We start from the raw sequence: 14,476 nt of genomic DNA on the forward strand, positions 1-14,476 counted from the left end.
AGTTACATGTCCTGATTATAAACGTTACACTCGGTGCCAATTCCTGGGATGCTTACACCCACAGTACAGAAAATCCTAGAAGGTTCTAGAACCCCACTCCATGCTCCTGTCTGGTTTACAGCAGTGTTCAAGCTGTCACGATGCCAATCACAGCAACTTCTCATGTCTGCCAAGCAATATCATATCATACGTGGTAGACTGAGGGAATGAGGGAAGGCTCACTACACTGTGATATCACCTACATCTGGGATGTTTTAATTGATGCACCACAATGCATGGGAAATAATAAATGACGGGGTGGCACAGACTGCTATAAATCTTTTTATATTAGCAAAGTGATGGGAAGGAGAATGTTAGCATTCCCCTGCTTCTCAGAGTATCACACACCCTGAAGAGCATGCCAAATCTGAGCAGCCCTGACATAAAAACCTCAGCAAAGTCTATAAACTGATGCATAGTTTTGAGACATTATGTATCTGATTTACTTTGTGTCCTCAGCCCTATTCCCCGTTCCAACATAGCATATTGTATATATTTTGGTGAGAAACTGGTGTCCCTTTTAAGGGTTCGTGTTCTGCTTTCAGGCTGATCAATCACACAAAGAAACTGATGGAGAAAGAAGAGAAACTGTGCATTAAAATCCTCCAGACCTTAAGGGAGATGCTGGAGAAGAAGGACAGCTTTGTGGAAGAGGTATTTCACTTTCAGTGCTGGAAAATAGGCTTGCTTTCTTTCCTTTCTTTTTTGTATTTGAAACAAAGTAAAATTTGTAACTATGGTGTAACTATGTATTGCCATGGGCAATACATAGTTACATGGGCGCTTCTTTTCGGTTGTATAATAATTGGGTGTTATTCACGTTAGCTACATGATCACAACTTTGTGGAATTTCCTTTCCTGTCCTATGTTGAACTGAGGAACAACTCAGGTTGCCCTGGCCTGAACGTTTGTCTTATTCATGGTACTGCAATCTGTCTTGGATGCCATTGACAGACTATTGGGCAGAAAGACTTCCTTCGTGGTCCTGGGAAGTGAACTCAGGTCCTCTGAGTGCAGGTGCGCTACCACCAAGCTCCACGCCCCAGTCTCCAAATAGCCTTGTGGAATAATGAGTGATTGAGATGCATTGTTTAGACTTCATTTAAGGTGGAGCAGCTTGAAGAGGGTGTCTGTACATGTTGGTGTGCGTTTTTAAGTTAGGATTATGCTACATTATTTTTGATAGTTTTATAAGATAATGTTATTGTTTTTTAAAAAAAGAATAGTTGGTTTATATTCTCAGCTGTATTAACAGATGCACAGATGTATTCAGAAAATATCGGCTTATAGATTGCCAGTTGGTTACTGAAATGGGCAGTTTAGGGGCTCATTAAATGGTAGCCAGCAGTGTTCTAATACCCACAGGGAGAGGCTTGAATATAAAATACAAATCTTGAGAAGTTTCTTTTTTTTTTACTTTTTTTTTTTAAAGGCTAGGTACCTATTCTTTGCTAAGCATCAACTCAGTTTTCTACAGAAGTGTCTTGGTGTATTTGTGGAGTATTTCCAAAAATGCTAATTGTCTGATATCTTAAAACTGTAAAGGTTTAATCTTTGTTAGTAGATACATGTGTTGTCTAATTCCAGAAAGTCTATGGTGATTGGATCTTGTTTTCTTAGCACATCCTGTGAAAAAGAAATGGAGTGGAATGTTGGTGGTCATCAGGAAGGGCTTTGTTTCCAAACCCTGCATGAGAGGGGGCTGGAGGCATGGCTCTGTCTAAACCCTGCCTCAGAGGGGCTGGTGACCTGGTTCTGTTGCTATTGTTCTTGCCACCCTAGTGCCAGCACCTGAGTTCAGCTCCCAGAACCAGTGTGAGAAGCTGGGCATGAGGCAAGCATGTGTACTCTCAGAGCTGGGGGTACAGAGGGCCTGTCGGGCTCCCTGGCCAGGCAGCGCGGCCTCCCAGGTGAGAGACTCTTCTCAAAACAAACATGACTGGAAGCAGAGGCTCAGCACCTACAGCTGTATGCAGATGCACGCGCCCCGTTAGAATCAAGTGTTTACTTTACTAATCCAAATGCCTTCTGCTTTAGTTCCACTGTCTAAACTATATTTGGATAACAAATAACTAAGATAAAGGTGGTCTTTGTAATTTTTAGCAAATGTTTTTTTAAACATAAGATTGAAGAAAACTGTACACACTTTAGCATAAATTATGGGTCTCAGGATCTGCAGGCTCTTCTCCTGTGAACCCTCAATGTGCTACTGCTGCTTAGCCAATTTCATGGGTGCATGAAGGTCCCCAAGCAGAACAATTAAGTCAACATAGTTTTTGTGACAAGCTTCCCAGTTTGACACAACAGATCAATACTGAATGCTCTCAAAGAAAGGAGGAGCATGGGGATCCTGTTCTCAGTAGGTGAGTGTTTTAATGTCTTCCAAGCTGCTCACTCTAAAATTAATCATCTGTTAAATTAATTAAAATTAATCTCTCCCTACCCCCTCACTGCACTAGTTCAGCCTTCCTCCCTCCCCTTCTTTTCCTCCCTCCCTCCCTTCCTCCCTCCCTCTCTCCTTCCCTCCCTTCCTCCCTCCCTTTCATCTTTCCTTTTTCTAGAAAACCCAAGTGGTTCACACACATGCAAACATGCATGGACATACTTATGCCTACAACACACATTAAAAAAATAAAAGAATGTAGGGGCTGGAGAGATGGTTTAGCAATTAAGAGCACTGGCTACTCTCCCAGAGGACCCAGGTTTGATTCCAGCACTCACATAACAGCTCACAACCGTCTATAACTCCAGGAAATCCAAAGCTCTGTTCAAGCCTCCGAGGGCACCGGGCACACACACATGGTCACAGACACACAGACAGACAAAACAACCATGGAAACATTAAAAAAAGGAATGCTCCACATGCCCTAGTTTGGTGGTGTGATTTTTTTTTTTTAAATTTATGCCCTGGCAATGCAGAAGCATGCATGGGCAGCCCATATATGGTGGTTCTGTTGAACTGGTCTGATAAAATGAAAGGCATTTGTTAGTCTTTTAAATTAGTTTAAAATGAATGGCCACATCGTTCGATGAATTATCACCTCTCCTAATAAGAGGTCTTTCCTAGAGGGACCGTTCTCATTCACGCCTCTGCAGACCACTGTCTTCAAAGCCAATTCTCGAGGGCCTTCCCATCAGTCTCTCGGTTGTCACAGCTTCTACATGAGACTCCCATCTCCCTCTTACAAGGCCTGTGGTTACCTTGGAAACACTTGGAAATTCTGCTATACCCCGCCCCAAGCTAGGATTTCTACCTTAATTTTATATGTAAAGTGTCATGGCTACAGGTTCTTTAACAAGAGCGATCAGAAGCCATGGACATGTTTGGGCTGGGCAATGATCCAGCCTTCCACACAGTGTGCACATGCACACATTTGTGTAGCTTGGGGGGGGGGGACCTTCATTTTGTGTGTTGAAGGGTGTGTAGGTTCAAAACTCAGTGAAGACTTCCTTGAGACGTCTGGGGGCCAGAAGAGCCTTGTAGAATGGGAGGATGGGGTGGAGGTGGGGTAGCTGTCTACAGTGTCCAGTCAGGAGCCAAGATGCTTAGGCTAGGGTACCAACTTTCTTCTCTCTTTCCTTCTTAGTACAAAGGAGATGGCAATGCCACCTGTGAACCTGGGTGGAGTATTAAAACAGTGCACGCAAAGGGACTGATGGATGGGAACCTTTTAATAAAAGCTAGTTACTATTGCTTTTCAGAAACCAGTGATGAAGAGCACACTAAAGCTATCATGCCATTTCAGAATGTGTTGTAGTCTCTGTAATCTCATGATTGGATTTCTCAGCTAATGCAGCTAAATGAGATGAAAAGTTCTTCAATCTTATTCCTGATTAAAAGCTCATCCAAGTGTGGGAGCACCAAGCGCTTATCTAGCAAACTGCTGAAGAACCCCATGAAGATTTCAGTCCAAGTTGAACCCATGATGATTTCAGTCCAAGATGAAGCCAGAGCCGAGGGGCTTTGAAGATTAAATTTTTGCAGACATTCAATTAGGCTCAGCGTTTCCCCGACTCCTCATGTTCTGGCCTGAGCTGTTTTCAGCCAGAGCCTTAGATACAACCACTTTAATCAGTGCACTATCTGAGGCCATTGTCCACAGCCCCTCGTGGCAGCATGGGGTTGGACAAACTGCCTAATGACTGGTGCTGTGACCTTTCCGGAAGCCCAGCTGGGCAGATGGGACACAGAGAGCAGGTGGACGCTTCTGGATTTTACAGCTTTCTATGTAGGAGTGACTTATTTCTGGCAAAGTTCTGTAAGAAATTATGTCTCGGGTTATTTTGAAGACACCTTCCCCACCTTTTAACTCTAAGATTTACTGCCACTTGAATAAACAATAATTGGTTCTTTTCTTCATCAGAATCATGTCAAGTCCCTTAGCTCCTGCCTCAGATGCCTCCAGTCCCCACCATCACCCTCCATGCAAATTTATAGCTAACTCTGCTAGTAAGAATGTGTTTGCTGGGTGCTGGTGGTGCACACCTTTAGTCCCAGCACTCGGGAGGCAGAGGCAGGCAGATCTATAGGAGATGGAGACCAGCCTGGCCTAGAGAGTACGTTCCAGGACAGCCAAGGTTACACACAGAGAAACCCCGTCTCAAAAAAACAAAAGAAAAAAAAGTACATTTGCAATCAGTCACTTCCTTGCATGTCCTTGGCCTTTGTAACAGGCAGATAAAATGTATTTTGGAAAGAATGCAGTGGAGAGCGCCAGGACTTAAAAACTTTATACCTGTTTTGCAAAGACGAATAAATACCAGTTTTAGTACCAGCTACATCTGGGGACATTCCTGTTCTTAGTAAATGTCTTTGAGAGGTGAATACAAAGTTGTTTTGCAAATATTCTAGTATTTTAAACCATAACCCTGCAAACCTGCAAGTCAGAAATGTGTGTACATGTATGTGTGTATGGATGCACACGTGTGTGCACTGTGCCAGTGTGTTGTTTTAGCATGGTGTTGGGTGTCTGCCGGTGTGAACGTGCACTGACATCTTCACATGGCAGGCGACTGACTCTGGACTCCGAATGGGCACAGTGTTCCGCCTCAGCAGTTTGTGTTTTATTTTCTGATCTGGGCAAAGTGATTGTCAGATGGGTTAAGAGCACTGGGGACTTTTATAAACGTTTTCTTTCCAGCTGCTGGCTTTGTGGGGCTAGAAACATGGTGGCTTAGTCTAATTGCCCTGCTCTTTACTGAAGAGACTCCAAGTCCTTTACACCTTGGCGTTGCTCTCTTCCATTTCAAAACCTGAGACGTAACAACCTTCCCCGTCTTGAGTGTTTCTGAAGTATATTTTGAGTGGCTAAAGATCTACAGCCGAAGGTTGTAATAAACACCTTGCCTGTACCCAGACGGCTTTCCGTTGTCCCTGCAAGCTGCTGAGGTGGCGCCCCATTTACGGAAAACTGGGGTTCTGATTAACTAACTAAACTTTCGAAGGCAAAATCAAAAGTCAAAACAGAAAAAGCGAACTGAAGAAAAGGACAAGATAATAGGAGGAACACTCAAATGAATGTATCATTCAGTTATTACAGCCATCACTTCTGCCTAAGTCCGACACAAACTCTTCTCCAGAATGGGACACATAGCCACTTTAGCTTCAGTTTGCTCTTTTGTAAGTTTAATTAGCTGTAGCCCTGGCTATACTGGAGCTCCATGTGTAGACTAAGCTGGTCTTGAATTCACAGGGATCTGCCTGCTTCTGCTTCTGCCTTCCCAGTGCTGGCATTGAGGGCATATGCCACTACACACAGCTTTGCTGTGCTTTATAGTCACGGTGGCATTTATGGTGTTGTGATTTTCCTGGTTTGGAACCTTGCCCTAGGATGTCTTGAGGGTGATCACTTTAGTGTGGGTGCTGCCATTTTAAAGAGACAAGGGACCTGTTGAGAATGGGCCAGACTCGCCACATAAGCTGAAGCCTTTTGTCCTCCCTGCAGAGCTGAGATCGACAAAGTTCTACAGCCCCTCTGCCTCCCCCTGCCCACCTTGTCTCCACCCACATGCCACACCCCATTGGGCTCTTTGAGGGCAGACTACTGATCTTCACTGCTGAGCTTCCAGGATTTAGCGCTTTGCCCCACACACAACCGATACCCAGTGGTGGCCTAACACACTGTAGATGTAAGAATCACACCAGCCTTTGCTTGCTCTAGCGAGAAGTAGATGTTTGAGGCATCACTTGAAATTCTGCTTTGCTTATCTTTGTCCTCCTGGAAGGGGCAGGTTTTGTGGACTTCACACACCTACAAAGTCAGACTGGCTGCTGAGAACTTCAGCACAAAATGCCAGTGAGGAAGCAGGGTTACCCAAAAGACAGTGTTTGGAGAGCTGTTGTAGTGTGCACGTGGTGTGTGGCCGGGAAAGCATAAAAGAAGTTGGGACACAGTGCCCAGTGCCAGTGGGAGGAGTGGGAGAAAGGTAGGAAGCTGGTTTGAAGGACAGTAGTGAGGACGAGGAGGAGGAGGAGGAAGAGGAAGAGGAAGAGAAAGAGGAGGAGGGCTTCCGTTCCTGCATCTGTGCCCAGCCTTGAGGAGAATGTACCTGGAGAGAATGTGCTACAGACCCAGTTCATGAACAGAGGAGACTCAGCCTGGAGGCTCTGAGCCTATAGAAAGCCCTCTGCAAAACCAGGGCCCTGGGATTACAGGACAGAGACAGTGGGTCAGACTAGCTAGCTGCAGCCACCTTCACTCTGACCACAGACAGTGTCAGAACCCTAGCGACAGAACATGGGGTAGATCTGGTCTTGCAACCGTTTCAGGATGGATCTTCTCACAGTCAAGTGGACGGCACCAAAACCTGTTGTCTCCATGTTTTCCGGCTGTTACCAATGTCCATATCTAGACGGGCTGTCATCTAGGTAGGAGGTTGTCTATCGTCGCCTTCAGAGGCCATGGACTCCCAAGCTTCATTCCACGACAAAACAGGAGACAGGAGACGAAGTGCTCTGGCTAGTGGCTCCTGACTCCGCACTGGCAGATTGTGAACACAAATCCTGCTTTCTCTTGCCCCTCCCCACTGTGTGACATTAGCGAACCGGGAACTGAATAATCTTGGGGAAATAAACAATATTTTAAATTTGATTTTGTTTTCTCAAGCTGGAGATGCAGACTCACTTCCCTGCCTCTGTTTTTATTTACTATTACAAGTTATTAATAAAGAGTGGGGTACAGAATGGCTATTCCAGAAGGCTAAAACTGGCCCTAGATGAAGTGCTTAGCCTCTGGCCCTATAAAACCCCAGTCACTCCGCAGTACTGAGATTCCAACTGGTCCATCAGTCTTGGCAGACACAAACTCCTTCCAGGAGATTTTAATGCGCAAACAGACACAGCTTCTTTTCAAAATTTTCATTTACACTATAATTCATTTAAACCATGTAACAATTAAATAACAGAGACATGTCGTCACAGAGAAGTTAGCAGATGTGCCTGAGTTTTCACAGCAAAGCATGGTGGAGTCAGGATGATTCCCAGCCCACGTGGCTTCAGAGTCTACAGAAAAAGTGTAATGAATATCTAAATTGTTCCAGGAGTCAGAAATTAAGATGAAGACCTGAGAAATCCAAGGACAGTGGCCCCAGAAATCCGCCCCCCCCCCGGGAAATTCCCTCTTCTCTCTTCCTGTCCTCTCTGGCAGACCTCCTCAGTCCTCCAAGAACTCTATGGCTAACTGTATACAAAAAGAATAATTATCAAGTAAGCAGTACATTCATCATGTCCAGACCATTAGTGTTTAGCAAAGTGAGAGAAAATACTCTCTTATCTATCTTATCTTGGTGAATCTAAAAGCTGATTGACTGATCCTCTCTCCACATTTCCTTCCCCAAAACCATCAGTCCTGGAAGCTCTCCCCCCCCCCCCCCCACACACACACCAAGATTTCCCTCTTCTCTCTTCTGGTCCTTTCTAGCAGGCCTGCTTAGTCTTCCAAGAACTCTATGGCTATTCCCAGTAAGTTAATTGCTAACTCCATCCTTTGATTCAAGGTGGCTTTATTGGCACAGAGGAATGGCTGCGCCAACAATTCTCCTGCAACATTAGAGTCCACGTCCCTAAGGGCCAACTCTCATTGCATTGAGATGTCAGCCCACAGAGCTGTTGGAATTCTGCACGTGGTCACAGAGGAGCGATTCCTCACTAGAACAGTGTAGAACAGACCAAATTCCATTTGTCTTTAATAGATCTTGAACGTCTACCACGTACCGAGTCCCTTGGCATCAGCATTGGCATCGGCATCAGCCTGTTTCCTGCCTGTTCCATCTGGTGCCTGAGACTCTTAAGCCTATCTGAATGCTTATACTTCCTCCTTTAAGCAAAACAAGGCCAATAGTCAAACATTAGCAGATTGCTCGGTGGCGTTGCGAGGCACCTCTTTTCACAGCTGTTCTTAGCTTTTGTTGGAGCTATTAGTTACAAGTCAGACTTCAAACTCTACTGCTTACACAAGCACAGCCTGGGAAAGCTGAAAGAAAGGTCATAGGAACACAGCATGGTAGCTTGGTATGAGGAGCCCGGACACAAGGTATCTAATGAGATCAGGGAACAGTTTGGATTGGACAGGGGCTTGGGGCTGAGGGTACCAACATAGAGGTGTGTACTTAGTTCCGAGTCTACTTCACGTTCCCTTGCCCTGTTGGGGTATAGTCCTTGGGATCTGTTGGGCTCATAGGAAACAATAAGGAAGCTATAACTTCCCATTTTCCCACCATGGGATTGCTTTTAACCATCAGTCATCATGATCATGCTGTCTCTTACCAGGGCGCATACAGACATTACTTTCTGAAAAGCATAGGTTGTGACCTGTGGAGGATTGGTTATCTTGTAGACAGGCTCAGACAAGACTTCTGCCTGCTAGGCTCTTTGTCCTGTTTCTCAAAGATGGTCCTCCCTGGCAGTGAACAGAGCAAATCACAAACCCTGTAGAGCCACCCTTCCCTTGACAGACATGTTTCCCTAAGTCTCTGAACCCCTCTCCCAAGTTCCTCTTCTCTCCCTCTGCAACCTGTGTTCTTCCCCTTTTCCTGAGTGGTGCCTCTTGGCCAAGGCCAGCTGCTTTCTCAGCCCTGAGTTGAATAGGCTCTTTTCTCCTCATCCCCCATCTTTCTCAGCCCGGAGCTGCATGTTTCTGAGGTTTCCTACTGTTGCCTCGGGCTGGTTCCTCTCCTATTTTTGAAGTCCCTAAAGACTTGGACTACATCATCTTGACCTCTGTCAATATTCTTCCACCTCCCTGCATCCCTCCCAGATGGTCCTCATGCATATCTAGGACCACAGGCCTGGGATCCATCAGCAACAGCAGGTTCCCATCCATCCCACTCCATGCTAATGCTCTGGTCTCTTAGCTCCTGACCTCTGCATCTTCAGTGACATTTCTTATCCATCTGTCACTTCTCAGAACTCCCTGGAAGTTTTCACCCCTGGGAGCTACTGGGTTTAGGCAGCTACTCATCCAAGAGTTCCAATGTCCAGGTCTCGACTCTGTTATCCATTCCCTTTGCTTTTCACTGTGCCTGTGTTGGGCATCCTTGAATCTAATCAAGACCTCAGATCCCTCTAACTCTGCTATGGGAACTCCTTCACTCAGTGGCCTTTGAGACGCTGACCCACTTTTGGTGTGGTCTTGGTTACTATATATACAGATGTAGGTGCGTGTGCAGCCCCCTGGCTGCTGGATTTGTGGACTCAGTTCCTGTTTCCCCACTCATGCAGAGGATGCTGATCTGTGAGCCTGCCCCTAAATAAAAGGTGTTTATTATATGCCATTCTGAACTAGTATGGGACTACTTTATTGTAATCGACAACATATCTTCTACCCCCTCAGCTCACTCATCCTGGTATATGCTAGTTTTAGAGTTCACAGCCACAAGATCCACTGCCAAGCAGCTGAGGCAGGAGACTCCCCATCATTCCAAGGAAATCAGGAGGAAGGGAGGCAGGGTTACTCCTAAGGAGCTGGAATGTTGTTGACAAAACATGTGGGAAGTGTTGTGAGATGGGCTACCAGAAAAAAGGAACACCCCTTCCTCCTGAACAACTCGAGCAGATGGACGCTCTCAGACTAAGTTACTTGGCTGGCTTTCTTTTTGCACCCCAACTGGATGAGCATGACACCTCCATCTGAATACAGCTAGATTAGAAAGTTCTCTTTCAAGAGAGCATCTGCTTCTTCTGCTTCTTTGTACACGTGATCTCTGAGAGTGACATGTCTGAGAACATATGGGCGACAGTATGCTTCTCCTCGGAGCCTGTGCCTCCTAAGGAGACATCTGCTAGACGCTCTCGTCTTGGATCGTAAGCTGTTGTTTGCCGATTGTTTTCATAAATATTGATCTCTGAGAGCTCGACTGATATACAAGTTGTTCTTTTGGATTCTTTTAATTTCACGCACCATCTTTAGACCATTGTGCCAAATTACAATGAAGAAAAGGATTTTTTAAATAAAAATTTCTATTTTTAAAATGGTGATTGTAGAATGCCTAAAAGGAAAAAAATGTTACTTTTTCTTTGCACTGGAATTTTCTTTCTTCTTTCATCTTTTTAACTGAATTGTTGGTTTTAGACTAATGCTTGTGCACTTGTTTGTGGAAGGAGGTAATTCATTTCTGCCTTTACAAGTCCCTCAGCAAGGTACTGGGTACTTGAATGAGGTAATTGTTCTGTCTTCCTCTAAAAGGATAAATGAATCTGTCCTAGTCTGAAACAATGAACTTTAGAATTGGCTCATGATTTTGGACTGTGAATAGTTCAGATGGCCTATTGTTTTATGTTGTGGTTTGGCAACAAACCTTCCCCATAGACTGTGTTTGAATTAGTGTTCTCCAGGCGGTTCAAGGAAGCGGGGCCTTGAGGCTTTCCAATCTGACCCCTCCCCTGTCTGTCCTGTGCCTGTGGCTGCAGGCACCTTGTGACCACTCCTGCCACCACTGCTTCTGGTCACTTTTCCCTCAAGTTACTTCTTGTTAGGTCATATCAACAAGAAAAGTAACTAATACACACATCTGATTAACATGGAAATTCCAGTAAAGAAGAGACCTCAATAAGCCTGTAATACGACTAGCACCACCAGAGCAGTTGTTTCACAGTGGCGGGCAGCTTTTTTGGGTGCAAGTGTTTCCCCATTCCCTCGGCAGCCCATGGGAAGATTTTAAGCCACATGCTGCTGCATTTTGGATCCTTTCTATTATGTGTGGCACTCCTGGTTTATTTAACTGTCCCCCCTAGAGGCCGGTGTTTAGAGCATTTTAAATGGTCACGCGCATTGCTGAGATAAAATAATCTTAATCGCAACAATGAATCGTGTTCTACATAGGCATTTGGATAGTGTGACTTCTAATTGGTCCTAATCATAAAAACCTAGAGTCAGATATTAGCGTCAGAGAAGCAGGGCATCCAGATACTAGTTCTTACCTCTACTGAATCCTCAGACTGAGTGGGCTGAGCTCCTGTCTCCTCCCGCCTTATGTTCCTCTCTCCACCCAGCCACTTCACTTCCTGTCTCCACCTTGCTAGTACTGGGATTAAAGGTGTGAGCCACCACCACTTGGCTTTGTTTCTCTTAGACTGGTTTAAATTTACGTAGTCCAGAGTGGCCTTGAACTCATAGAGATCCACCTGCCTCTGTCTCCCAAGTGCTGAGATTAAAGGTACGTGCCACCACTGCCTGGCTTCTAGGGCTAACTAGTGGCTAGCTCCACACTCTGATCTTCAGGCAAGCTTTATTTATTAAAGCACAAATAAAATATCATGACATATGAATGAATGAAGCAAAACTTAAGGCATTTGCAGAATAATGGCACTATCCTCTGGCAGGTGCATGGAATGGTGCTATCCTCCTGCAGGTGCCCGGCATGGTGCTGTCCTCCGGCAGGTGCCACGCATAATGGCACTAAAGTCACAGGGCTGGTGAGAGAGGACAGTGCCCATGAGACTGAGCTGTGTTGTTTTGGAAACAGAGAGGAGCCATGAGGAGTGGGAAAAACTAAAAACGTTGGGAGAAAACAAAAACAAAAAACAAAACAACCCAGAAAGCTAGCAACAAGTGCGATGCTTACACCACCGTGTTTCTCTAAATTTGCTTTTCCTCCAGCTTGTGACTCAAGATGGAGGTGAGTGTGTAGTCAGGGAAGTGCAGGTAAATGTGGAGAGAGTCCAGAGTGAGGATCTTTGTCCAGCTGTATTGTCCACTGCTGTTCCGTTCAGGACGACGGCTGAATGTCTTGTGGCTTTTAGCGGCAGCATGCAACACTGGTTTGCTTTTCACGCTGCCCAGATTTTGGAGGACAGGCTATGACAAGGCCTCTAGGAGAGCCCGGTGGGTGTTGGCGATAGTCTTAGTCTCAAACACCCAGATGCGGCAGATGCAGAAGCAAACTCGTCTGGTTCTGAAGTAGCCGTCTTTAATCTCAGTCCTGGGGCATTCAGGAGAAAAAGGATTTTGTAAGAGGCATTACATGGGCAACAGCGGATCTGGCTTTGAACTGCAAGTGCCCATTTTAAAGTCTATGCTCAACCACGTGGCCTAAGTCCATTCCAGTGCATCCGCCAAAAAGGCTCGTAGGCCCGAAATTGAATGTTTGGTGTCCCAAAACAAACAAATCTCTACCTCAGCTGAGGCCGGCCCACTGGTCTGGCCGTGGCTGGGATGGGACCCTTGGCGCAAGCTTGTTACTTCAACAAAAGTCTGATAAATAACAAAAATAAGTATGAATGGGTACCCCCCAAACCCTATAGCATAGACAAGAAAAGGGACTCAACCAAGACACAGCCGCTGTGGCCCAGGAGCTGGTTTTAGTGTGGCGTGGAGATCTCAGATTGTAGAGGGGGGGAGGGGGGGGCTTTTGACACATGGCCTAGGGCCGGGGAAAGGGCTGCCCATCTCAGTGGGACCTCCAAGATGTTAGGAATTTTTCCTAATGCAAGCTCTCTGCCGATGCAAAATCCCAATCAAGCCAAATCCAAACAAGCCAAATTAAGAAATATCCAGGTTTAATGGGACTCCTGCACTCGGGTGGCCCCAAGAGGGATCCAGGAGGCAGGAAATGCAACCACCAGGAGGAAGGAAAAGGGACAGCGTGTTCCTCTTTTGGGAGTTCACTTAAATACTCTGTGGGAGTGGTCCTGACTCACCCCCCCCCCCCCCCCCGCCCCAGCCACCTCGGGAGGGGTTAGGACCTGGCCTGCTGATTAGTCCAGATCAATACAACTCTCAGGCCTGGGGGCTGGGGTCTATGCTCCCAACTTAACACCATGTAGGATGCATGCCATGTGACTTCCATTGGAGAATAAGCAAAAGTTAAGCCTATACCACCTGCTAAGTGAATTATGTAGAAATGGAGGCAATGTTAGTTAAGACAGGCAACAAAGACATCTCGACTATTTTGGGGCAGCCAATAAGATTTTTTTTTTTAAAAGATGGGTTTTTATTGTTAGTGTGTGTGCATGTGTCTCTCTGTGCTGGTGTGTGCATGTGAGTGGAGGTGCCTGCACAGGCCAGGTGAGGGTGCTAGATCTGAAATTAGAGATGGTTGTGAGCCACCTGATATGCGTGCTGGGGACTAAACTCAGGTTCTCTGCGAGAGAGCAGTACAAACTCCTAAGGCCCAGCCATCTTCAGGCCTTTAGAGTTAGGATTGGCTCACCGGCTTGAGGTGCTAGGAGAGCTGTCTCTGTCTTCCCTTCCTTCCTCTGTCCCTCTCGTTTCTGAAGCCACCACTAGGTTGCTTGACTAAAACCTTATGGTTTGCTGTTGCACCTTGCCTTGTACCCCACACCAGTTAGCCCATGAGACTCAGCTGCCTGCGTGCCCTGCTTGCCACCCCAAAGCCTGGTCTCAGTCGCCATCATTACTTGCCTGGACTGACATGTGATGTATTGATAGATTTGCCTGAGAAGAGTTTCCATTGACTTGTTTCCTTATCTCAGGTTGTCCTGGGGCCTTGTCTATGGGTGGTTATCTTGATTATCAGTTGATGTGTGGTGGTGGTGTCTCTTCTGTGGGCAGTACCATTCCCTAGGTCGTTGGCTGTGTAAGAAAGCTAGCTAGGCATGAGCCTGGGAGTGAGCCGCCAGTCAGCATTCCCCCATGGCTTCTGCTTCAAGCTTCTGCTTGAGTTTCTGCTTCTCTCAATGACGGATGGTGACCTGGAAGCTGAAATAAACCCTTTCTTCCCCTAAGTTGCTTTTGTGTGTGTATGTTGAGAGGGTTTCGTGTCTGCGACAAAGAGGAAGCAAGGGAGCATGACTGCCCAACTCCTCTGTTCCCATCCTTTGCAAATGCTGGTCTGCTCTTTCTGTAATGCTCCTCCTCCTACCCCGTGCAGTGGTTTGATAGAAAATGGCCCCTACAGGGAGTGGCACTATTAAGAGGTACGGCCTTGTTGGATGAAGTGTGTCACTATTAGGGTGGGCTTTGAGGTATTTTTTCCTCAA

The 14,476-nt window shown here is 46.1% G+C and overlaps 1 protein-coding gene across 1 annotated transcript in view; it reads left to right on the plus strand.

Moving 5' to 3' along the window:
* Positions 1 to 14,476, plus strand: part of Itpr2 (inositol 1,4,5-trisphosphate receptor type 2) — a 391,594-nt gene that overhangs the window by 210,672 nt on the left and 166,446 nt on the right. Inside the window, 1 exon segment of the mRNA XM_038317812.2 lies at positions 585 to 693. Coding sequence (XP_038173740.1) covers positions 585 to 693 — 109 coding nt within the window.

Source organism: Arvicola amphibius, chromosome 2 (assembly GCF_903992535.2).
Source record: "Arvicola amphibius chromosome 2, mArvAmp1.2, whole genome shotgun sequence".
In the NCBI taxonomy this organism is placed as follows: domain Eukaryota; kingdom Metazoa; phylum Chordata; class Mammalia; order Rodentia; family Cricetidae; genus Arvicola; species Arvicola amphibius.